Source organism: Mus pahari, chromosome 18, assembly GCF_900095145.1.
Source record: "Mus pahari chromosome 18, PAHARI_EIJ_v1.1, whole genome shotgun sequence".
In the NCBI taxonomy this organism is placed as follows: Eukaryota; Metazoa; Chordata; class Mammalia; order Rodentia; family Muridae; genus Mus; species Mus pahari.
Genome location: NC_034607.1, coordinates 33,003,755 through 33,030,118, shown reverse-complemented (window position 1 = coordinate 33,030,118; position 26,364 = coordinate 33,003,755). Strand labels below are relative to the sequence as shown.

The window sequence follows — 26,364 nt, the reverse complement described above, 5'->3', positions numbered from 1 at the left end:
CGAGACAGGGTTTCTCTGTATAGTCCTGGCAGTCCTGAAACTCACTTTGTAGACCAGGCTGGCCTCGAACTCAGAAATCCACCTGCCTCTGCCTCCCCAGTGCTGGGATTAAAGGCGTGCGCCACCACGCCCGGCCTTGCCGAAGTTTTAAAGCCCAGCCTCCTACTTCCATTTTCTTCATGGACACACCTCTTTTGGTGGGTAGGTCCTAACAACTTTGTTGAATCTGTAAGTATCCAAGCAGGAAAAGGCAAAACAACTAAAACACAATGCTTTGCTTTAATTGTGTGTCATGGATGAAAAATCTTTTTTTTTTTTTTTTTTTTTTTTTTTTTTTTTTTGAAGTGGCGTTACAGATGGTTGTGAGCCCCCATGTGGGTGCTGAGAATCAAACCTGGATTCTCTGGAAGAGCAGACAATGCTCTTAGCTGCTGAGCCAGCATTCCAGCCCCCTCTATTTATTTTTATTTTTTAATGTTTCTTTTACCTGGGAACTTTTATATGTTACTCTTCCTCCAGACTATTCTGACCCCTTTTCATTCCTTACCTTTGCAAGAGCAATCGCAGCTTCCTGTTCGACTGTTCGAGGCACCCCTGGTCCTCAGTTACAATTATGTCTGTGCTCCATACATGTACACAGTTTGCTGAATAAAGCAGGCAAAAGTCCTCTGAAATGTCACGAACTGACCCTGATAGCTTGTATTCACTGGGGTTCCACATCCACACAAGCAACTGCACATTGAACATATCTGGGAAAAAAAAAATTGAATGTGTATAGAACAAATGAGACTGTTTCTTATCTCCACCCAAACAATATAGTGTGATATTGATTGTAGTATTTACTTGATGTTAGGCATTGTGAGTAATCTGGAGATGATTCAAAGTATATGCAAGGATGTTCATAGGTTAAATGCAAACACTACAGCACTTTATTAAGGTATGTAAGCATCCATGGAGTTTGGTATCTGCAGGATTCAGAAAAGAGGTCCCATCCAGAGACTGAGAGGTAACTGTGCAGAATCCAGGCAGGCACAGACTATCGTGAGGGACTCAGCCAAAGCCACTTTATAAGAATAACTTGGGAGCATTATGAGACCCTTAAGATGTTGCTTTTAATAGTATTACTAATAATACCACAACCTAGATTGTTTTCTCCAGAAATAAGAGCCTTCCACTTTTTAATCTGACCATTCAGAATTCAAGAGTTAATTTTGATAGTAACTAAGTAAAGTGTAATTAGGGGGTAAACCAACTCCAGAACTGCTTTGTTTCCCAAACTTCCTGTGTTTGTCTTCTTGCCTTCTCTTTACTGTTAAGCATTAAATAGATAAGCTGAGCAATGCACCCCCAGAAACAGTAATTAGACTATAGAGTACTTTAGTATTCAGTACATATAACCTTCATCTAAAGGTTGACTGAGCTTGATCTCTCTAGAGTCAAGAAGTAGCTCCAACCAGTAGGACCCTCTGACCTCTCAGTAACAAAGTATCGCTTGGATCTTTTTCAGAGTTCTCTGAAGAGAAGAGGCAGCCGGGAAATGTACAAAGAGAAGAAACTTGTTAACCAGGTAAGCTGAGGTTTTCATCCCAAAGTTCTACTCCTCTAACAAGAAGCCTCCCCCCTTTTAATTTTCCCTTTGCCTTTAAGACACTTTAAAAAAAAAAAAAAAGCATCACCCACCAGCACATTGGCATTCACTCACTTCACTCACACCTTCACAGGGTGAACATTTTCTTACCGCTTCCACATCTCCATCCTTTTGTATCGTCTTGCTCTGATAACCCACTAGAGCTTTAGGAAAGAAAACCAACTGGTTTTGTGTGGAACTGAAGTAGGGATCGTCCAGGGTTCTGGCAGTTCTCCTAATTGCCAGAAAGGGTTGTGGCCATCAGAGTCATTCACATAGTGAAATAATAGAGCCACTGGATGGTTGGGTCCTTTATATACCATCGTTTTGTGAATATGTGCGCTTTAAATGTGTAGCTGAACCTTATCAACCCACTGAGAAGTCAGACATTCTAGCAAGAGAACTGGGAACATCCCGCCCTCTCTCACATGATATGGAGTCTTCCAAGCTCTCTAGCTGTGCTGAAGTTGCCTTTCTGGATTTCTTTTCTCTTTTTAAGATTGATTTTAGTATTTGGTGTTTAAAAAGAACAAAGGTGTGTTTGGTATATAGTTTCATCAGTCTTTATAGCAGGAGGTAATTAGAGAGATACAATGGGTCCGGGGACTAAGAGGGCATCAGGGGCCCCATATGCACCCCATTCCTGGAAACTCCCTCTTCATGATGCCCCTGGGCATCAGTTACTTTTCTATTGTTGTGGTAAGAACACTTATTCTGGCCAAGGCAACCTACAGAAGGAAGAGGGTTTGGGGCTTATAGATCTAAAACGATAAGAGTGTAGCAAGGTCAGGATAGGGAATCACCACAGCAGGCAGGCAGGAGGCTGGAGAGGCAAGCTTAGAGCTCACATCTTGAACTGAAGGCCAGAAGTAGAAAGATCTAACTCAGGGTGACTGTAGACCTTTCAATCTCAAAGCCTTTCCCCCAGTGAGGGAAGTCCTTCAGCAAGGCCATATCCGCTAAGCTTCACCAGGCAGTGTCATCATGTAGGGATCAAGTGTTCAGATGCTGGGGACTATGGGCAATATCTTATTTAAACTACCATACCCTGGCTCCTGTGTCCTCTAGAAACTCAGTGTTGTTTGAGAACTTAGCAGACAACTTAAATTTTCTCTTACCCCATGAGTTCCCCCAATTCTTATTGCAGGATCCATTGATCACAGGGAAATTAAAGGCATCCCACTGCTGGGTAGTTCAAATATCCTGAGTTTAGAACGTGTTTCTGGTTCCCTGTCTCTGGCCCAGCAAAGAGCTTTGTCCTCCACGTGCAGTGACTGACCAATGAGGAGGTTGGGTATGACGTGTCAGGCACATGAACTGTAGCTTCTTGTGTGTGTGAAGGCAATCCGCCTGCGTGGGGTTGCCCCACAGAGCCTGCAGGGTGATTGAGAAAGGAGTTTCTATTCAGCAGAATGGTGGAGTGGAACGTCCTGGGAACTGCAGGTCGGCCACCAAAACCCAAAGGAAGCTGGCACCGAAGCGCAAGGTAGGCACATGGGCAGTTGGCTGCTGGGGTGCTGGCTAGGTGGTCGACTTGCAAGCCAAAGAATATATACCAGCAGCGATATATTTCTGTTGCTTGACAAGCCTTTCGGGCTGCTGGTGGTGGTGCTGGTTCCTGTGTGTCTGACCCATGCTATGCTTGTTTTTTGCTGCCCATAGTTGGAGTCGTTTCCCTTGGAAAGATAGGTTCCACCTCGTGCTTTCCTTGGTTCCTGAGACTTGAGCTTGACACTCCCCAGTTTAGGATTTAACCTAGACCCCTCTTCTAGAATCTTGGCAGAGTTTTCTAGAAGTCTTTGGTTTCAAGTTAATAACAGCTACCAGCTGTGGGAACTCTTTGTCTCATTAGGATAGGAGTAGACTCTTTTTCAGAACAGGCCGACCTCAGCTTCCCTTGGGTAGAGGCACCCCTTTCTCTCCTGAATCTCACAGAGTAGTAGGCCCTGCTTCAGCTATAGTGACATCAGGGAGTGAGCCCAACTTCTTCACGACTTTATTCATTCACCAGGCTTGGAGGTCTCTCCCTCCCTCTCCCCGTTCCCCTCGCTGCTCTGGTCTGGTGGCAGGCCCTGTAGTGTGCTGCATGGGTGTTGGTAGAAATGACAGCATGCTTTATCACGCATCAGAGTGCCCGCTTTTTGGAGTTTTCTTTCTTCAAGGAAAAGAAGACTGGAGCCTGATGGATCTCTAGATGATCTGCAGACTGGACACTCTTTGGGCTAATTGTGACATTGATGATGTTGCTGTCCTTGGTCTAGGTTAAGGGGAAGAATGGTGCTGGAGATGACTCCTAGGAGGTGGTGGATGGTGGAAGTGTGAGGGTCAGGTTTTCCAGAAGTCGGGATGACTACAGGGCTCCGTGGGATGCTCTACTTGTATGAGCAGGTGACAACAAACACACAAGAGCTTTCAAGTGTCAGACTGTTCACAGACGCCCTCCTTCCCAATCACTTTTGGTCCCAGGAAAGATTGCTGAGAGCCCTTGATCCACGCTCCCGTTTCACAATTGCTTCCCAAGCTGGGTAGGATGTCTCCGGCCCTCAATGGTACCAAGGACTCACATGGGTTACAGGAGACGGCTCTGCACTTCTCTTGGTCCAGCCCTCTTGAGTCTCAGGCTAGAGGCGGCAGAGGATGGGTATATAGTTGAAAGATATTCTTGTCAGTAGTCTCTGCTGAAGGATTCATCTGCCTCAGAGGTAGTGATGGGATCATTTATTATTTAGGCAATTTTGGTGACACTCTGGTCACCCAGGTAAGAATAGACTGAAGCCTTTCTCCCAGTTCCTGCATTTAACTCTCAAGTGAATTCAGTTATAGAATGTATTTACAACCTGTCATCATTGCTAAGTATTGTAGCTTTCTGCAGACTCGATGTAAACAGTGGAGAGTTGTCAGCGTGCGCGCGCGTGTGTGTGTGTGTGTGTGTGTGTGTGTGTGTGTGTGTGTGTGTGTGTGTGTATTCTGGGTGCATCTTTGTCTAACAGGGAGCTAGGAACATGATTTGTACTGTGTTACTTTAGAATGTTCTGAGAAATCAGGGCTGTCTGAAAATATACACCAATTGCTGCTACTAAGCAAATGTTCAATAGACACTGGATGGATGGATGGACGGACGGATGGATGAGGGAAGGAGCAGGTGTGCATTTGTTAGTGTCAGAATCAGGCACACTGTGTGTCCTTACAACTTTTGCATGAAATCCTGAGAAAGAAATTACAGCCACACAATCTATGAACCCATTTTGCTAGTGGTTCAAAGAGCAGAGCAGCTGGGCATGGTGGTACTTGCCTTCAATCCCAACACCCAAGAAGCAGAAATGGTCGGATCTCTGTGAGTTCAAGGCCAACTTGGTCTACAGAGTGAGTTCTAAGACAGTCAGGGCTACACAGAAAAACCCTGTGCCCAAAACCAGAATAAGAGAAGTCATGGAGTTAGTCATGGAGTTCTTTTGTTTTGTTTTATTTTGTTTTGTTTTGTTTCGTTGTTTGTCTACCTAACCAAAACTAAATCCTTAGTGTGAAAATGTTCAGAACTTGAAGACTGTGACCTGTGTAGATGGCTCTCCATAGTACACAGAGGGTGTGTGTTGGGGAAGAGGTCCCAGGGAACAATGATGGACCACAAATAGGGTACATGAGGCCCCAGGGGACGCTCTGCACACCATGCTTTCTGCAGTTGTCCGGGTCACTCAGTTCTCCTTCCATGAGTCTGTCTTTGGTCAGGCAGAAGTGGGCAAGGCACTAAGGAAGCAGTTTCTGTAGCTTCAGTGCCAGATGGCTTTGTGCTGCCAGTTCTATAGCTGTGGTTCTCTGAGCTCGGGGACTTCGTAGAGCTTCCCAGACAGTAGGGACACAAACAGCCATGTGCAGGAGGCTGAGTTGTCTACCATGTGGGTGACAGCCTGGACAGCCACCGCTCAGCAAGTCTCAGAGCAGGTGTCAGCCCACTCTCCATGTGATGGGGAAAGGGGGGGTTTGCAGACCGCAGTCTTGCCCCCCGTCAGTCTAACAGGACTACCTTGTGAAATTCACTGTTCATAGATCCCAAACACAAAAGACACAACAATCCCGAAAGCTAGTATAGATCACTTCAAGGCCCGGGACCCAGGCTGAAAAGGTAGCTGACTTTCTTAACGTGTCCTGGGCAGTGCTCTGGATCCCCTGGTATTCTGCTGAGAACTACTTCTCAGATTCTCAAGCACTTAGCTTCTTTCCCTGGTCTCTGTTTAATTCTCCTGCTGGGTCACAGCAACCAAAACAGAAGACCAGAACAAAAGGCCCCCAAGTGGCTCTAGCCCAGCAAGGAGCCCAGATGTCTTCACTTGTCCTAACCAAGATGTCCCAGATGTCAGGGTGTGCTCTCACATGGCACCTCAGCTTGGAAAGCTCTGAGATGCCGACTACGGCCTCTGTCTTCATGTCATTTTGGGAGCCTTGTGGAAAGATACATGCCAAGAGGGAAGAAGAATTACCCCGTCCCATGCACCTCAGCTACTCAGTGGAAAAGCTAGGTTCAACCTCACTGTCCTGGTGGAACCTTCTGGATTTTCAGACATGTGAGGGACATTTACAGTGGCCACAGGGTAGATGTAGTCCCTGAATCCTGTTAGCTTTACCATCAGGTTTTGATGAAAGGATTTTGGTGACTTGCTCAGAGTGCTGGTACCAGGCTGGATCTGCCAAGTCACCACGGGCCACCATGTGGCGAATGGATCTGAGACTTCATTAACTTTTTCCTTCTTCTTCTTCATTCATAACTCGTGTGCTGGTTTCTGTGTTGCATGGTCTTCCCCAGAACTAACCTTTAATTCAGCTTCTTTACAAAGCAACCAGCTATGGGTCATTTTAGGGTTCCATCTGCAAAGACTCTGAGACTCACTGCTGATCTGGCATGGCTCCTCTCTTTCCATAAGCCAACAGCACCAACAGGAAGAATGGGGTGGCGTGTGTGTGTGTGTGTGTGTGTGTGTGTGTGTATCTCTCTCTCTCTCTCTCTCTCTCTCTCTGTGTATATATATATATATATATATATATATATATATATATACATACATACATACATGTACATGCGTGCGTGCATGTGTGTGTTAAGGGTAAGGTGTGAGGGGACCATAAAAAGCACACATTTGGTATTTTCAGATAACCCTCCCTCGGGCTATTCTTGCCTGGCAGGATGACAGTGCGGATTTGAAGTGTCAGCTTCAGTTTGCCAAAGAGGAAGCTTCCCTGATGCGCAAAAAGATGGCCAAGTTGGGGCGGGAGAAGGACGAGTTGGAGCAAGAACTGCAGAAGTATAAGTCCCTCTATGGTGATGTGGACAGTCCCCTCCCAACAGGGGAGGCTGGTGGTCCCCCCAGCACCAGGGAGGCAGAGCTGAAGCTGCGGCTGAAGTTGGTGGAGGAGGAAGCCAGCATCTTGGGCAGGAAGATCGTGGAGCTGGAGGTGGAAAACCGTGGCCTCAAAGCAGAGATGGAGGACATACGGGTTCAGCATGAGCGAGAGGGAACAGGCAGGGACCACGTGCCAAGCACTCCTACCTCACCCTTCGGAGACTCAATGGAGTCCTCCACGGAGCTCCGCCGGCACCTGCAGTTTGTGGAAGAAGAGGCTGAGCTGTTGAGGAGATCCATCTCTGAGATTGAAGACCACAACCGGCAGTTGACCCACGAGCTGAGCAAGTTCAAATTTGAGCCTCACCAGGAGCCAGGGTGGCTTGGGGACGGTATATCTAAGGGCCCCTCAGCCAGCGTTCCCCTGCAGGAGGAGCTGAAGTCAGCCAGGCTACAGATTGATGAGTTGAGCGGGAAGGTACTGAAGCTGCAGTGTGAGAACCGGCTGCTGCTGTCCAATGCCCAACGGGGTGACCTTGCCGCACATCTGGGGCTACGCGCTCCGAGCCCCCGGGACAGTGACGCTGAGAGCGACGCAGGCAAGAAAGAGAGTGACGGGGAGGAGGGCCGCCTTCCCCAGCCAAAGCGAGAAGGCCCTGTTGGTGGGGAGAGCGACTCGGAGGACATGTTTGAGAAGACATCCGGCTTTGGAAGCGGAAAGCCGTCGGAGGCGAGTGAGCCAGGCCCGGCAGAACTCCTAAGGGTCCGGGAGGACACCGAGTGCCTGGTGACCATAAAGCTGGAGGCCCAGCGGCTTGAGCGGACTGTGGAGCGCCTCATCTCTGACACGGATGGCTTCATCCATGACTCGGGACTGCGGGGCAATGGATTGGCCTCACCCGGGGTCCAAGGCGGAGGAGGTGAGGGCAACAGCCCGAGTGAGCCCCACTTGTTGGAGACCATCAATGTGAGGATGAAGGCTTTCAGGAAAGAGCTGCAGGCCTTCCTGGAGCAGATGTCCCGGATTGTGGATGGTCTCTCGCCCTTATCCCACCTCACAGAGTCATCCAGCTTTCTCTCCACTGTGACTTCTGTGTCCCGGGACTCCCCCATCGGGACCCTGGGGAAGGAGCTGGGCCCAGACTTGCAGGTAAGGGGGCTCCCAGCCTTGCCTCCTGTCTCGTTCTTCCTCCTCCTCCTCCTCGCTGGCATTGCTGCTCTAGGGCTCGCACTGCTTACGGCTGCTTGGTTTTAAGTTCAGACCTGCATTGTACTAAAGTCTCGGCGTCAACTAAATCCTTTCTCTCGGTTGGTTTCCTTTCTTTCTTTTTCTTTTCTTTCTTTCTTTTTTTTTTTTTTTTTTTAAATTTTTGTTTTGTAAGTTCGTTTTTTTATTTCCTTGTTCCTTCCCCTGTTCTCTTCTACCTTAATCGCACCTCTATTCGTGGTTTAGAGGGCCTTTCACGACGAGGCCACGCCCAGTGGAGGCGCTAGGGACCGATGCAGCCTTCCATTGCTCCTCTTGGTGTCTCAACCAACCAGCCACCCTGACGAAGAAGCTGTGAGGAGTTTCAGACAAAATACCGACTCCCATCACAGTCAGGACACTTAGACTCAGTTAACAAGCGCCCGACTCCCTCTGGTCTATCACCAGAGGGACCAGTGCAGTTCTGAGAAGTCTCAGGCATCCCAGGCTCACCTACTCCCTCTGGAAGATAACCCGGGATGGGGGAGAGGAGCCAGTTCTGAGGAGGCTGGTTTTGAAGGAAAACCCCAGCTGCCACTCGCTCCTGCCACCCTCCCTCGCCGCCCAGGGTGAGGGCCAAGGGGAGTTTCGTCCTGGGTGCATGGCCCAGCTGCTGCCCCGGACTGTGGCTTTGGCTGCTCAACCCACAAGTAAGGAAGGCAGAGCCTCTTCCCCGTGTCCTTCATGGGTAGTGCCTGTGTCCCCATTGCATGTGTCTTATATCCAGTGTTACGCATAACCGCCCCCCCCCCTTAGATCTGCTTTCCACATTAGTTCCTCCTTTCGCTCATGCCCATTCTAGTTCTGTTTCATTCGCTCTCTTAAGTGTTTACGTTGATTTCTTTTTTCTTTTCTTTCTTTTTTTTTTATTAAATTCACGCTCTTCTCTGTCTGATAGTTCTTCCCATTGTCTACCCACTTCGTGTTTTACCCTCCACCTCCTCCAGTTTTTACCTACCCCTTTTGTCTTCTATTTCCCATTTAAAAATTAAAAGCAAAATGAAATAAATCCCCATTCATGCATCTAACAGTCCAAACTGAGAGAGCAGCTGGAATGGCAGCTCAATCAGGATCGAGGGGACGAGCGAGAGGGCCTGCGTCTCCGAACCACTCGGGAGCTGCACCGGCGTGCGGATGGGGATTCCAGGAGCCACCACGGGCTGGGAGGCCAGAGCTGTTTCAATCTAGAGGTAAGTGAGTTGCCGGGCTCACTGCTGGTCTTTCATACCCCTTCCCTGAGAAGGTGGTTCATGACCTGAGGGAATTAATTCTGTACTCACAAGCCTGGGATAGGAAGAGCTGAGCATGTATGCGTATAGCTGTACTAATTTACCAGAAGCAAGCAGAGTCACCATCTACTTATGGAGAGAAGCCCCCATGAGGGGCAGAGAGTGGCAGAGTCCCTGGCCCTCTAGGGAGAGCACCCCCTGTCACGTTTTCTTTAATGTTTCCCCATTACAGTCTTTGGACAGAGTGTATCCACTTTAAACTGCAAGTTAGATGATTTCTAATCTAACTAAAATGTAACAGAGTAGCCACATACTGGAGCTATCCATTTCCCCATGGATTTCGTGAGTCTCAGGACTCTGAAACGTTCACAAGAAAGCTCCTCTGTTAGCCTGTGCAGCACACAGGGTCGGTCTCCATCCCAGCAGGTTGCTTGGGGAGGCACAAAGTGGCTCCTGGGTGATTCATCACCAGGACAGGCACCCCAGGAAGACACTTTCTCCAGCCTTTGATGAGTGGTTTACCTATCGGGGCGTTTTGAGCCCCAGGGCTCTAGGCTGGCTATGCACTACCAGCTTGGTCTCCTGAGCAAGACTCTGGGCTGTTTTCCATCTATGCCGTGGGTCCAGGTTCTGCTCTGCTCACCTCCTGTGCTCCCATGGTGAATCTCAGGTGATTCCTTAAGCTGTGAATGGGGACTGCCTCTCTAGGTACCTCCTGCTGCGGACAGCACAAAGGAGGGTTAAGAACAAAGGATAGAGCGGTCCTGGCCATTTCTAGTCTTTGGGCGCCACGGTTCTGCAGCACACGGTCATCAGTCAGTGGTCTCTTCCTGTGGATGGACTATTTAAGAACTGGATCCCCTACCTCCGGAGGCTGGTTATTGTTGCACGTCCTGGCAAGAGAAGGTCTGTAACCCTCGCCTCAACCTTGGTCCTGTTGATACTGAAGTGACAGCATGGTGCTGCGTTCGCAGGCATCACGGCTGGCGTTCAGGAACCAGCCACAGTGTTGCAGAGAGAACACTGAATTGAATCAACTCCAGAGGGACAGTCAGTCTCCAGGAGAGGCAGATGAGTAAATCTGGAAGGTGACATATACCGCCACCACCAGTACAGCTCAGAGAGCCTGGGAGGACACACCTGATCTTCAGACTTAACCTCCCTTGTCCGGTGGACGACACAAAGAAGGCCTTTGAAGAGACTGACCCTACGTCCCTCCTCCTCATCCCTCTCAAGACAGTGCTGTGTAACAGAACTGAGTCCAGAATGGTCTTCTCAGCCTGCTCTGGGGTTCCGAGACGGCAGGGCCAGGCAGCCCAGAGCCTATACTGTCCATGGCTGTATTTCCGGCTACCGTTCAATGACCTGAGCATAGTACCATCCTTCTCTCAAATATCTGTCCAGGTTCCTTTCAGTGGTGTATACATATTTTAAAGGAAGAAATGAGAAAACGGAAGATGGCCCGGTCAAGGGAGATGTTTTCCTAGAAGGGGCAAGAACCATACATCTTCCTTTCACAAAGGAATAGGAAAGGGTTAAGTATTTAAACCTTTAACTTTTTGGGAGCCTCTGATCCTACTATAGTTTTTTTTTCCCCCCTTTTGTCAGAAGAGTCCTTCCTTGTAGGGTCTCCGACAGGGAGGCTGCCCATCCTGATTTGATGTGTCACTCCCATAGTCTTGCTGGTCGCAATCCTACATTCTGCTAAGGGACCACCAGTGGGGGATTCCAAGAAACAAGAAAAGCCCCCCAATGAAGACCTCCTTCAATTCCCTGCCAGCTACAGAGGCAGCATGGAGCTCCTAGGAGTGAGCGGAGCATCCCCACCACAGAGATGCTCCGCGCCAGAGAGGTGCTCCGCGCCAAGGAGGTGCTCTGCACTGAAGACCCCAGAGTCACTGGGGAGGGAGTGTCAAGCGAACAAGGACACTTTTTTGTTGTTGTTGCTATGCTGGGGTTGAACCCAGGGCCTTGTTCATACTAAGCAGCTACTCCACCATCGAGCCACGCCCCATTCTCAGTGTAGACATGGATCCAGAGTGAGGCCTGGCTCACAGCTCGGATGTGCCCTGCTGGCAGATGTCTCTGCCCTCTTGAGCCTTGACCTTTAAATAACCTCCGAGGCGGTCCTTTACCCAACACATACCTGTGCGTAAACCTTATTTAGCTCTCTCTGTCTTAAGTTCTTAGGGGGGGAGGGGTGGGAGTCATGGGTAAAACCCAGCATTAGAAGAACCTCTTTCAGAATTTAAGTGGAAGTGCTTTTTAAAAGGATAGGTTCCTCCAGCCCCATTTGTGAGACTCCTTTGTTAGTCTTGGCCTTCAGAGTGCTGCTGTTTGGGGCCAGAAGAAAGAGTTGCAAGTTACTTTGGAAGATCAAATAATTTGGGGGGAGGAGGGCCTGGGGAGCCGGGTTTAAGCTATGATTACTGCTAGTAACACCAGTGACAGTGCTGCGTGCAGCAAGGGGAAAAGGAAAAGTCCACTCTTAGTAGATAACAAGCAGCTGCCATATAGAAGGCCTGCTGTACGGCTCTAGATGGCCTGCTGTTCAGGTGCCACACTTCACCAAACCTAGGAAAGGCAGGGTGTACCCGAGTCAGCGTTCCTGAAAACAGAAGTCAGACCCCATCCACGCCTGCAAACTCACAAACGCAAATGCCAGAAACTAGCAGCTAAAAGGGCTTATGAGATGTTAGATTCAGAGGGATGAATATTCCTGTCACCTGTCCATCCCTGAGCATGCTGGCGGTGGACTCCCGCTGTGCGCCAGACTCTTCTCTGCCAAGAGACTGGCTTATGTTAAGAGCTTGCACTGCATGGGACATTTCATATGGAATGTGCAAGGCACCTTAAAAATAGTCCTGCGAAGTGGCCAGGCACAGACACTGGTCGGGTTTCATATATAAATGAAACCAAGCCTGCACCCAGAGGATCGAGTTTCTGAGTCAGGTTCTCAAAGGGCTCTTCTTACTCGTTCCTCCTCCTCCTCCTCCTCCTCTGCCCCCTCCTTATCCCTTAATCACTGAAGCACACAGTATCTGTGGTGCCCCACGTCTCAGCTGTGAAATACCAGTCCCAGGAAAGCTACTTGGGGTTTATGCCGAGTATTTGAACATGTGTGGAGCTCATCTACTGAGTCTGAAGGAAGTGGTGGAGAGAGCGTTCAAGGACAGAAGGAAGCCATGGTCCGAGTAGCTGTAGAGTTCTTCTATATAAGTGCGGGTTGGGCAGCAGACAGATCACAGTTCTCTCTTTGCTCATTGTCCCTAAGCCTTGGAGTGATTTCTAAGGTGCTTTATCTGAAGCTAATCAGAGGTCAACAGTGTGGATGAGTGGGAGATGGAGTGAGTCTCTGGTGGGAGGAAGGTGGGTTTCAGAATGCTGACACTGGGCAACGAAAGCCATGATGCCAAGGCTACTGTCTCTGCAGCCTCTGAACAAGTGGGCCTGGCGTTTGCTTAAACAAACTGACTATAGAAAAGCCAGGATCGGGCTGGTGAGATGGCTCAGCAGGTAAGAGCACCCGACTGCTCTTCTGAAGGTCCGGAGTTCAAATCCCAGCAACCACATGGTGGCTCACAACCATCTGTAACAAGATCTGACGCCCTCTTCTGGAGTGTCTGAAGACAGCTNTCAAATCCCAGCAACCACATGGTGGCTCACAACCATCTGTAACAAGATCTGACGCCCTCTTCTGGAGTGTCTGAAGACAGCTACAGTGTACTTAAATATAATAAATAAATAAATCTTAAAAAAAAAAAAAAGAAAGAAAGAAAGAAAGAAAGAAAGAAAGAAAGAAAGAAAGAAAGAAAGAAAAGAAAAGCCAGGATTAGTTCATTTGTAGTTACTGATCAAAGTAGGTAATTGACCAAAGGAAGGTTTTGAAATTCAAACCTTGGGGATCTGGTGATGAAGAAAAGTATTAATTGTTCTACTGGAAATTTGTGTTGTCTGAAAATGTCTCCTAAGTGTATGTGATCGTTTGCAGTTGTGTGGCAGTAGACGGGATTTTTGACCATAGCATGTTCGCATTTTGTTCTCTGTAACACTGGAGTGACCACAAGTGTTCGAGTATTTCATTAGCAAAAGGGACAGTGTGTGGGAAGGCACTTGAAAGAGCAAGACTCTAAGTGCTCGAGGTCTGCCCAGACAGCTCTGCCCTCCGTTGCCTATCTGAATTCTCGCAGATTACCTCAAGGCTCTCTCTGTGAGACCCTGCACGAGTATGGCTCTAACAGAAAGGTGTGTTATCAGTCAGATGTTGGTGAAGAAATAGACTTATCGCTTTATAGTATTTTAAGTATTTATTAAGATTAAAACTAGAGTAATACAAGATTGAGCATATCTGAACTGAAACCCAAAATGCCCCAAAGTTTAACCTCAGACTATGGGTGTAAGGTACATATAAAACATAAATGAATTTTGTATTTAGTTCCCAGTATATCTTGTTATATGCTTTTCTTAACTGGATTGGGATGGTTTATGTCTAACAATACAGTATATTGGCTAGTATCTAATACACTGAAATTCAGAGAGAGTTCACATTCCAAAGCCGGCACCTAGATTCCTGAAACAAGCTTATGGATGACACCTGAACTGCAGATCCCTGCTGTGACCCCAATGCTGTGGGTAGTGCCCAGCATAGGAAATAGCCAGTCATGCTGTAGAAAACATAAAATATACCAGGCTAGAGAAATGCCATAGCAGTTAAGAGCACTTGCTGCTCTTCCAGAGGGGGCTGAGTTTGGTTCCCAGCACCCACAACTGGGCAGCTCTCAACCAAGTATAATGCCACTTCCAAAGACTATAACACCTTCTTCTGGCTTCTGCAGATACCTTTATACACAGGTACACATAATTCACACAGGCACACAAATATAGTTAAATATATATATATATATATATATATATATATATATATATATATATATATAATACTTCCATTTGAATAGTGAATTCTCCCGAATCTTTACTCCAAAGTGGACAGAGAGCAGTGGCCAGCCTTTAGACATGTGGCTTTAGGTGGTAGTTGACAGAAGTGGGGATCATTCACTTCGGTAGCTCCAAGGTAACAGGAGACAGTACAGGGCCAACCAGTGGCAGGGATGATTGATTATCAATGAGCAAGACAATAATTTGCCTACAGGTTGGTAGGCAGCCATGAGGAACCTGTGTACCAGCATTGGCAATGGGTTTGAGAGGAACGGTAACCATAGCTGACCTTACTTGGGATGACGATTTAAAGTCATGTTACCAGTTTGTTCTGTTGTTTGTAGTGTGCCGCCTTTGGCATGCACACACTACACACACACACACACACACACACACACACACACACATTGCAGTTACACTGTCAGCCACATCATAAATGCCCACTGAGGATGTGTTCACAGCACAGAACTTCAGACACGCTGTTAAAAATGCCCACCAAGTCAGAACACACAAATAGCCCTTCAGCTGTGCACATGACAAACAATCCTAATTAAACTGAGTGACTTAGCCAGGCTGTGGTGGTGCACACCTTTAATCTCAGCACTTGGGAGGCAGAGGCAGAGGCAGAGGCAGGTGGGTCTCTTGAGTTCAAGGCCAGCCTGGTCTAGAGAGTGAGTTCTAGGACAGCCAGGGCTACACAGAGAAACCCTGTCTGGAAAACACACACACACACAACTGAGTGGATTATATAAAAACAAATATGTCATTAAGGAAAGAAGGGGAAGTTTTGGGAAGAAGAGAGAGCTGGAAAGGAGGTGAATACAAGCAAAGCATTTTCATTTATAAAAACACTGAACTTCAAAATAAACAACTAAAATACTAACGAAGGAATAGGAATAGGCAGACGCCTGGACTCAACTTTGAGATCTTCAGATAACAAATAAGATTATCAACTGTTTCAGCTTGTTGGGCTTCTTCCAGGCGGGCATGAGGAAAGAGTAAGATGTTGTTATGGGAGGTGGCACATATTGAAACTATAGTAAGCTATTACATTGTGCATAGCCAAGGGCCTCTAGAAGAGCCGCGTCCTCAGTAAGAAGCAGAAACGAGTTAAAGGCGGCAGAGGCAGCCCACCACAGGCCTTTATTATGGTAGCCCACTGTAGTTCCCAGCTTTAAAAATCTCCTGCCCAGGCAGGTGTAACGGCACAGTGCCTTAATCCCAAAGGCAGAAGCAAGAGGATGTCTGTGAGTTTGATGCCAGCTTGGAGTACATTGAGAATTTGAGAGATTGCCAGGGCTATGTAGAGAGACCCTGTTTTTGTTGTTTTTGTTTTGTTTTGTTTTTTCCCTCGAGACATTTTTTTTCCATGTAGCCCTGGCTGTCCTGGAACTCACTCTGTAGACCAGGCTAGCCTCGGACTCAGAAATCCTCCTGCCTCTGCCTTCCAAATGCTGGGATTAAAGGCGTGTGCCAGCACTGTCTGGCTAAGCACGAACATATTGCTTACATTTTAATGATGCCTCCAATTCTTCTTTCAAAAGTAATGACAGATGTCTCTTTCATGCCCATTTGGCCACGATGTGAAAGCTTTATCAATAAGAATAATCGTAGATTCCTTGACCTTCCTAGGAGCATAGTATCAACAGATCTGTGCAGTTCCTGGATGTGGTATGACACAGAGAGGCCCTGGAAGGAGCTCCACCTACAACCACCCAGGGCATTCAGGGCTGTGCTGTGGGATTAGAGAAAGGCACCTGTGTTTGGGTAGGAAGATCTCCAAAAGGCACATAGACAGATTACTTACGCAACTGAGAAAGATCCCAGGTGGCTCAGTGAAGTGAGTCTTGGAGAGCAGCTCTGTGACAGTGGCCTTGGTGGACTAAGGTGTCGTCACCAAGTCCTACTTGAATGGTATAAACCACTTAGAAGCTGCTGAGGTAGCAGAGGGCTTTCCTGTATGCCCAGGAGTGTCTCTCAGCCTGGCTAATGGTTGTTGTAGTTAAAGGTTCTCACTTACCTGCCTCATCTCGAGACATGGGGCAGTTCGCGTAGACACAGAGCCCAGAGCAGCAGGACTCCTCTGAGGGGGGATGCCCCTGGGGAGGTTGCCGTGGTCACTCCACTGCTGCAGCTGCTGTTCTCCCGTGTGTTGTCACCTTGTCCAGATGTGTGTCGGGAGGCCGAGTTCTCGCTTGCACTAAACCCTTCCTTTATCCCACCAATCAGCTCAGGGGTTCCCCAGTCTTACCTGAGCAGAGTGTGTCTGTAGAAGAGCTACAGGGTCAGCTCGAGCAGGCGGCCAGACTCCATCAAGAGGAGACAGAGACATACACAAACAAGATCCGTAAGGTAAATATTCCATAAGGGTTCCAGCACGTCCGATCTGTGTATCACAGAGCCCCTCAGGAGCAGTGCCGTGATCCGTTTGAAAGTGATACTGTTTGTCACAGGCAGGTACCAAGACCCATAGGCATCTCCACAGGTCACTCAGCTGAGAGGCTCCCTCTTAGATCCACCAGAGAGAACCTGTCCGCCCATCTATTCTCTAGCACACTTTTCAGTCGGGTAGTCTCTCCTCACGCACAGAGGGGCCAACCTAGAACATTCCAGAGATGCCTTGAAACCACACAGAGTTCCAAACTTCTCATAGATGGTTTATTTCCTGTACTGTTTCTTTCCTTGTGGGTCACGCACAGAAGAGCGGAACAGCAATAATTAATCGTAAAGTAAAACCACTATAACAATACCCTACAGTAAACATTATTTAGATGGATGAATTAGCTGTTTGATTTCCTCTTCAATATTTTTAGACCATGATTGACCATCAGTTAGCAATCCACAGAAAACAAAACCTTGGATAGGGAGAAACTGTTGTTTCAGGAACATTCTTCGGATCTAGTTTAACTTTCCTGCAACCATGCTGGTAAACTACCACGAAACAAGGGTGTTGAATGTAACCAGGCAGTAAGTATGTCTGTCAATAAAGAGAGTTGTCCAGCAGAAACATCACCCCAAACTGTTGTCTTTTTTTTTTTTAAAAAAAAAAAAAAAAAAAAAAAAAAACCCTGCCACTAATTGAGGTATGGCCTGATTAACTTGCAGTTATTTTTAAAGTTACGAGTCACAAGCTAATTATCCTCTATCCACTGAGGGATTTCCAGATCCAGGTGCTTCTGCCCTGGGCCTCCGAGGACACTGCCCTGCCACCTCATATCTAATTAAATTGTGAGACAGGATCTAGATGCAGAATTGCCATGGCTCCTCTTCGCCCTCTGTGTCCGTTCTTGGAAGAGAGCTGTAGCTTCAAGAGGAAACAGAACAGAGTAGTTGGTGTTGGATAATATACCTTGAAGCTTCAAAACACATATGCTGTGTAAATGAACCATTCGCTATATCCAAGAATTTGTTTTGGCTAGGAATATGTGCTGTTGTAGGGCTAGACCTCTGTGGTGGCTGAGGCCAAGAATTTGTAAATGGGTCACGCACGGGCTTATTGAGGCAGAGCCTGCTATACCTTGTAGCTCACAGAGGGCAGAGCTAGCTGAATGCCAGACTCATAAGTGTCTCTTGTGCTCTCCCAGTTGCACAGCCGTGCCCGGGTGTTTCCTGTACAGGTGATGGGTCACATACTGTTATGAAAGAGAAGGAATTATATAAGAGAGAAGTCTACCTCTCACCAATGTGGTGCATACACAAATGCATGTGCACATGCATGCGTGCAGGCACTGCTCCTCAAAAATGGTCTGAAAAGTGAGACAGTTGCTGGAGACGCTGGTGACCCAGTGGCAGAGTCTCTGCCGTACACAGCACTTGGGCTTTCAATCAAGGAATGAGTTGAAAAAGACTTCAGGGTAGCTCCTTCAGGAGGGACAGGAAGTTCTCTCTCAATGTCGCCAGAGGGCAAAAGGCCAGGCTCGGAGCTCAAGAGGCACCTAATGGGCCAGAACAAACGAAAGCAGACAGAGAGGCGTGGAGGGAGGCTCACAGGTCCCTCGTAGGTGTGGGCTGGGTGCTACAGGTTTCTGGAGAGCACTCACAGGCCCAGCTCCCTGAGCGGTGATGCGGTTGATGCCAGTCCACAGCCTCTGTGGGAGTAGACGCTGTTGCCTGTGCTCCCCACCGAGGTAGCTGCCATTTCCTCAGTCAGGAGAACACCGTGAGGAGATGCAGGGCTGGATTTCGAGAGCACCAGGTTGTTCCCCACTCCGTGACGTCATGTCTGTATGGGGATGACCAGCGTTTCAACTCTGAGGTCCTGCCAAGGTGCTGCGTAAAGCAGTGGTCTTTCCTCTTTCTCCTGCTTGAGATGCCGTGTGGAGCAGGTGTGATGACTGTAGTCACACTGCACAGTCATGTGGACCCTCTCAGAGGGAACCAGCATGCTTTTAGCCCATCGGCCTTGTTGCTGTCTCCACCAGGAGTTGTGATCCAGTGGTTCTTAAGAATGAATCCAGCGGTTGATGATCTGAGTGTTGAGCCAGGCAAGGGTAGGGTCTGCCATTCTAACCCTTATTTCTGTTTGGTTCAGAAGCCATTGCTTTCCTATCTCACTGCCACTACAATGTAGGTTATCCTTGAGCCTTTTTCTGCAAAATAAGACTTTATTTGTACCCCTTCGCTCAATGCCAACACATAGTAATTGCTTCCTGCCTGGAAGAGTTCCGTATAGGTATTTTCAAAAAAAGGACTTGGCCTTCAACCTTGGTTCCAGCTACTTTGAAGGGTGAGGCAAGAGATTTGCTTTTAGCTCAGGGGTGGGAGGGCAGTCCGAGGGAAATAGCAAGACCCTGTCTTAAAACAGAAAAAGCCATTAATGGGAAGTTAATGTAGAGATAGCGATAGGTGATTCTTTAATGATGCTTTGGTTTCCCTAAGCAGTGATCACAATTAACGTGGAAGCAGGTTATCATACTTGCTTACACAGTTGAATCCTATATGCTCAGGACTGCTCTAGTTTTCCGGTGCATGGTAGGTCTCCCATTATCTTGGTAGTCTCTACCAGGCCTTGAGAGAAGCCAGAGACTTCGGGAAGTAAGAGGTAGATTTCTTAATTTTAGTTTTTTAATTTCTTCTCTGTCATCGTAATGATCCTGTGTGCCAAGCACAGGCACACAGGGGAAATGAGGTCTCCTTACACAGCATCTGAGCCAATTGCAAACATGCACCCAAGCAGCATTTTCCTGATGGGGGAATGGAGATTTCGATTAAGCACTGAGAGGTCGACAGTGAAGAAGTTTATAATGCCTTCTTCCCTTTGAAACGGCGCTTGCTGCTACATCACAGAATTCATGAGCTCGTTAATCACCCCTAAACTTAAAAGGATTCCCACATTTCACATCTGCGCACCGTAAGGCTGGGCGGTAGGTAGGGTGCTCTAGAGACCCTTGCTTGGGTTTGGATGGCACATCAGGTCGGCTGCTTTTCACAGCCTCTTCTTGATTCTGTTCAAGATGGAGGAGGACCACCTCTACGCCCTGCGGTGGAAGGAGCTGGAGATGCACAGCCTGGCCCTGCAGAACACCCTTCACAAGCGGACGTGGAGCGACGAGAAGAATCTGCTGCAACAGGAGCTCAGGTCCCTGAAGCAGAACATCTTCCTCTTCTACGTCAAGCTCAGGTGGCTGCTGAAACACTGGCGCCAAGGGAAGCAGATGGAGGAGGGAGGAGAGGATCTCGAGGAGGTAACGCCTCCCACCCGTCCAGCCCATTTAGTTGGCATCTGTTGTGTCTTTGGCACCCACCCCCACCCCCACTGCCCTATCTAGCATGTCCCTTGCTTTTATTTATCTTTCCACATCAATCCAAGCCACAGAAACTGAGTGGCCTATCCAGGCGCACACACAAAAAAACGACCTGAGTGTTGGACTTGGACTTGGGTCGAAGAGTGTCCCCATCTTTAATCCCACTCTGGAACAGTTCTGCTCACACATCCCCGTTGTTGTGGAGAGATGTCAATCTCTGAGGTCATCACCCAGGCGTCTTCACTCCTCAGCCAAGCTCGGTGGTTTATAAAAGCCTGGTGCACAAATGTTTCTCGGCCTTGCACATCCCACGTAGTGAGTCCATCCGTCCAGCTTTGTAAGGATTCCTTCTAAGCCTTACAGGGGTCACTCTGTCACTTCTGACATCTGTTTATGTTTACCCAGTGTGTCTCGATTCCTAGATTTAGAGAGCAGGGTGTGTTGCTTTCTGCTTAGCTTCATTTGCATAGAACGAGAAAGGTTAGTTGGTAAATGAGTGTCTCGCATGTGTGTATGTCTGTATAACATGTGTGTGCCAGCAGCACCCAGAAGCGGGTGTGGGATCCCCTGGAACTGGAGTTATGGATAGCTGTGAGCTGCAATGTGGGTGCTGGGAACCAAAACTAGGTCCCTCCTTGCAAGGGCAGCAAGTGTTCTTAGCCTCTGAGCCATTCCTCTTGCCCCTTAGGGTTTTGCTTTTGAAACGGGATTTTTGGTATGTAGCCTAGGCTGGCTTTGAACTCAAGATTCTTAGTCCTCAGCTTCCCAGTTGCTGAGATTACGGGTGTGGGCCACCTTACTCGGTACTGACCAACTCCTTACTGCCCAAGTGAGTGCCCTGTGGCTTTGCATGTCCTGTCCCCCAGTCTCACTTTCTGGGCAGCCTGAACAGCCACACAAGCTTCTAACTCAGCTGCTTCTGTGTTGTGAGAACTTAGCCCTTTGAGATGCCAGAGCCTTTTGTCTGCCTTTGAGTAAACAATGCATGCCATTGAAGTTACCCTGAGAATGCCAATTCTCTCTCCTCATATTGGGGAACATCTAAAAATTAATTCAACCAGGTTTCCAGGATCCATGCCATGAAAAAGCATGGTTAAGCAAATCCTAGACGTGGCTGTGAAGTTTCTTGTTGAGGAATACCCTGGAATTCCTCCTCTGTCATTCATAAAACTGCCGCTGGGAGCTATCGTAACTTACAAAAAAAAAAAAATAAATAAAAGTTTTCATGAGTTCTTTTCTAATAAATTGAGCACCCTTCCTGGACTGCTTAAATGAAAGAAATGCAGGGAGTGGAATGGGTCTCTAAGTGGAAAAGATGGAGAAGGCCTTGATCACCTACAAGGTGAGCAGTTACCCCAGCAGTCCACGCGTAGTTCTAGTGTGAGGCTTGTGTGAGACCAGGCATTTAAGACTAGTCTTAGCTACTCATAATGAGACTCCGTAATATTCGAATAGTTGGTCTGTAGAACCAAGGAATATAGTCGAAGTTAAGATCATTATGCCTCCTGGTTTTCAGAGCGAACATCCAGAGAATGTGCCTGGGCTTGCTGAGCTTGGAGTCCAGGGGGGTCACCAGACAGATGGGATAGACCAGGAGGATGCTGACCGAGGCTGTGGCCTTCCCGTGGGAGAGCATGCCCCACACTCCTTGGTACAGATCAGCGAACATGGATCAAGGCTGCAGACTGCAGACGGGGGACCACTTAACAAACAGGTAGGTGCCTAGCTCTCAGGCCAGCATTCTGTACACCCAGGAGGGAGACTCTCAAGATGTTTAACTATCATCATATTCCAAATGCTGATGTTCCTGGGTGCACAAAAGTCCTTGGCTGACTCTGATGACCTTTTGATATTGGGGAAGAGAATTGGAATGTCACCAGATGTCCTGACATGCCTTTCTTTCATTCCAATGTTAGCTCGTCTATTCATCTGGTTAGCCCATAGCTTAGGACTGTAGTTAGATCAGTCTATTGAATACCTGCCTCCTTGGATCCAGAAAATTGGTCTCGGAATGAAGAAATTCAATAGGCAGACCTCTAAGAAGAGAGAATACTTGTTTTTATCACAGAGAGGTAACAACTTTGAAGGGCTTTTTGGTTGGTGTTTAACTGAATAGTCATTGCCAACAGCACTGCATTGGTAACATATTTTATAAGGAAAAATAAAGAAGTATTTGTTTAAATTCCCATCATGCACAAAGTATTTGACATCTCTCTGACCACTTGAAGCACACAACATGTATTTACATGGTGACACTTTGGACAAATCACAGCGTGTGTTAAGAGGAGTGTAGATTAAATATTACTAAATGGTTAGTGTCACCGAGGACCACAAACAGAAACTCCGAAAGCCAACTCCCCCCCCAACCCCACATAAACATTATTTTTATATCTATCTATCTATCTATCTATCTATCTATCTATCTATCTATCTATCTATCTATCTATCTATCTATCTATCTATCGTTCCTAAAACAAAGTAGTGTCTGTATTTGGAGACTTGAGATCTTGAGAGATCTCTGAGTACTTTCTGACCCTCCTTGGCTTCTCGGAAGGTTCTGACAGGAAGCCTGGATTCCTCACCCTGGCTGCCTGCTTGCAGGGGTAAGGGTGCAGGTTCTGGCACTGGGCATAGCCCAGCCTTCCAGCCACAGGCATTGTGGATTACTCCTGCAGAGTGCTGTAGCTGCCGTTCCTTTCTCACCTGCCCCCTCGGCCCAGCGTTGTGTGGGTCAAGTGGGAGATGGCTGTTGCTAGCACTTTGGTGCAGATTCCAATGTGAAAACGGTAATCTTTGGAGTGCAGGCTAAGAGGCTGGCTATCTGGGGTTTCTCTCAGCACTTTCTCTTCTTCATACACAAATCAGAACAGTTGTCTGTACCCCACCCACCTTCCTTCTCCCTCGAGCCTGTGACTCAGGATGGAGATAATAACTTTCAAAGGAACCTCTCCTCACACTCACCAGGAAGTGCGTCAGTGTGCCAGAATCCCCGGGGAGATTTGAGGTCATGGAATAAGTTTTCCAGCAGTGATCTAGTTAGAGACTGGAATGGTACAAGCTATGAATAAAGCTTTAAACGTAGGCATTTTATTGATTTGAAAAGAGGTATTGTCATCAGTCGGAAGTGTCTGTGACTGGCTCCAATCAATGCTTAGACAGAAACCTGTCAATATGAAGACCATGTGGTGAAGCTTTTCCCAGCAGAGCATCCAAACGCTTTGGAGAAAGGAAGAGATGTTAACACATCTGGTTTTCTAAACAGTCGTGGAAAATGTTACCCTTGGGGTGAGAAATAATGTAAAGTCACCCAGCTGGAACCACCCATCAGTGTGTCTGAATGTTTATCTCCCCCTCGCCTTCTGTGTCTTCTCTTAAAAGTAGGGCAGACATGTAAGTTTCTACCGCATACAGCATGCTGGAGGATGGGCTAGTCGGGGAGTGCGCATGTCAGAATCAGCTCTGCGTCTCCATCAGCCTGAAGTCAGGAAAGGGAACGTGTGCGCAGGGCGGTGTGCGCAGGGCCATGTGCGCAGGGCCATGTGCGCAGGGTCGTGTGCACAGTGAGGAAAGGAAAGCCACAGCTGGTTCACTGGGAGGGAACAGTCTTTTCCGCTCTGGGAGTGTGTGGTTATTAGCCAGTCGGGCAGCCTGAAGAGCCGCAACGTGTGTTTTTAAAAGCTGCTGTGCAGAACCATGGCCCCTTCGAAGCCCAGGGAGAGTGATAAGTAGCGTGGGAAACATGCTTCCCCGAGGATCAATAAACGACTAACAACATTTTCCAGCGCCAAATCTTGGATGGGCGTTTTGCTGCAGTTCCCACAGCGGAACCCTGTCGACGGCAACATTTATCAGGTCTGGAGGAGTTCAGTATCGCACGTGCCCAGTCACATTGAGAACAAGAAGCACACTTCATCAGGGTGGCAGGCATTCGGGTGTGCCAACATCCCCTGCTTCCCAGTCTTTAGTGACACAACCCCATGGCAGTGACCTCGTTCTCAAGCACACTGTGCACTTTCATCTTCTTTGCTGCTGAGGTGAGAGCAGAGGAAAATCGGCTCAGCGGTTCCCGACAAGCTCGGGCCTGCGGCTGCCCCGTGGCCCTTTGAGCATCATTGAGGCTGAGAATGCTTGCAGTACTTTCTAGTGATTACTGAAATGGAGGTCTGATCACAGGTTATTTATGTGGCCAACACTGCCCTATGGTCCCAGGGCAAAACAAAGGGGGTGGATGGCTAGAGAGAGAACTGCTCGTTCTACCCCCTCCCCTGCCCTAGCATTAGAATAGTTAAAGGAAAGTTACTCTGACACCGAGATATGACACAGTTCATGTGGCAAGCCTAACATAAGATTCATGACAATAGTGGAAGAAACGTGACTTCACATTGATCTTTGAGACACTTTTCACCATACTGCTAGAGTTCTTTGTCCCCAAAACTGGCCTTCCATGAGCTAATAGATTTTGGTTTTGATTTTCAAGATTTATTTATTTATTTCATGTATATATGAACACTGTCGTAGGGCACTCACCTCAAAAGCACAAGGCCCTGGGTTCACTCCCTGATCCTTCACAAAAAATTAATTCTTTAACAGCTTCCCCTCTTGCGCCTTGATCGTACATACATTTTGGGTTTTTTTTTTTTTTTTCCCACGGTGGCCTGGTTTATTCTTCAGATTCTATAGCTTCCCTAGGAGTCAGACCAGAGCAATCCAGACCAGAGCACACTGATCACACACAGTTGGTTTCTGTTGTGTCTTTTGTTGGTTGCTGTTGTCTCCAGAAACTGTATACACAGGTAAAACTTTACAGGTACTTAAGGTACTTAGTAAAAGGGCTCCCCCTGCCCCCCTCCACCCCCAGCTTCCCTCCCAAAATGCACCACACTCAGTAGTAGCATACCTTCCATAAGGAAGGCAGGTCCTAGAGCTCTCTGGTCTGTGGTTCAGATGACCAGCTGCCCTGATTCCTCAGGTCAGGCTATACATGCAGAGTTGTTACATAGTATTAGCTGATAACACAGTGTAACCTACTAAAGTGTGTCTCTTTGGTAATCCCTCAGCCACCTGATTTTATTCTGGGGTGGGGGTGGGGGGAATCTTAGACTGTAGACCGAGCGCCCTCCTGGCCACGAGTCCCCGGCACATTCCCAGCCAGAAGGCAAATGATGTCTGCATGACTGTGAGTCTCGTTTCTGGAAGCTCCCACTGTAGATGATACTTTCAAGGTCAGTCTTCTGTGGCCCATTCTCCTTTATCCTCGGAAAGATAATGGCTTCAGAAAAGAATGCTGAATTTATCTCCGTGTAACGATGACCTGGAGTGACCCATGGCTCCTGTAGGGAAATGTTGCTGATCTTTGGATCTATCGTTTTTTAAGGACTTTTTGAGATTTCCTGCCAATAGCCGTGGACCACGTGAACCACCTGGAATTGATTTGTCCGCTTTTATGGAACTTCACATGAGCTACCTTCTCGAAATCTTTGTTGAAAGGGCAGCTCCCTCAACGCTGCACTCCCCTGCCTGTGTGAACAGCTGAATTAAACAGGAGGCAGAGGCCACCAATGCCTTATTGTGCCTGGCTCTTTGAGGGTCTCCCCCCTGCTCCCCCATGGTGGCAGGTCAAAGGATCCCATTCACCTTTTGATTAAGTCTGTTCTCTAAGGTAATGGCTTAGAGGCAGGCCAGGCAGTGCTGAAGATGGCTCCACGCTTCACACGTGATGCATGGATCTCAGAAAACTCAGATTCTGAAAAAAAATAGCTGCTATTGCACCATAAGTAACTAGTTACACCGCCTTACCCACACTCCTGCCTCACTGGCTATGAACAGTACCACAGGCTCGGAAGGCACTCTGAGTGACTGAAGGCCAACCTTGAAGCCATCAAGAAAAGAATGATCCATGAGCTCAGACTTCAGTTTTGGATGCTAGAGTGCCCCACCCAAGAGGTGAGCAGTGAAGGACCGGAATGGCCTTAAACAGAGGACCAGGAAATAATAAGGCTGTTGGTATCATCCAACTAGTCTGAAAAGACTGGGAAACCATGTGTGGTTTTGTTTTATTTTGTTTTGCTGAAGTTAAAACTGAACTGAAATGTACAAACCAAAAAAAAAAAAAAAGTATAGTTGAATTCTGGCACACACACACACACACACACACACACAAAACCTCAGAAAGTTCTTGTGTCCAGATGATCTTCTAGATCAAGAAGTCTTTATGGGGGCTGGTGAGATGGCTCAGTGGGTAAGAGCACCC

The 26,364-nt window shown here is 47.8% G+C and overlaps 1 protein-coding gene across 7 annotated transcripts in view; it reads left to right on the top strand.

Annotated features, from left to right (window-relative positions):
• The window catches only part of Mtcl1 (microtubule crosslinking factor 1), a 113,890-nt gene that overhangs the window by 63,044 nt on the left and 24,482 nt on the right, over positions 1-26,364 (top strand). For 2 of the 7 annotated variants that reach the window (XM_029531331.1, XM_029531335.1), the window contains exons 4-9: positions 1,508-1,567; positions 6,803-8,110; positions 9,238-9,396; positions 16,600-16,722; positions 19,824-20,054; positions 21,631-21,828. In XM_029531331.1, coding sequence (XP_029387191.1) covers positions 1,508-1,567; positions 6,803-8,110; positions 9,238-9,396; positions 16,600-16,722; positions 19,824-20,054; positions 21,631-21,828 — 2,079 coding nt within the window. Of the gene's footprint in view, positions 1-1,507; positions 1,568-6,769; positions 8,111-9,237; positions 9,397-16,599; positions 16,723-19,823; positions 20,055-21,630; positions 21,829-26,364 lie in introns of all 7 variants that reach the window. The other 5 variants (XM_029531330.1, XM_029531334.1, XM_021217993.2 and 2 more) reach the window with 3 other exon arrangements.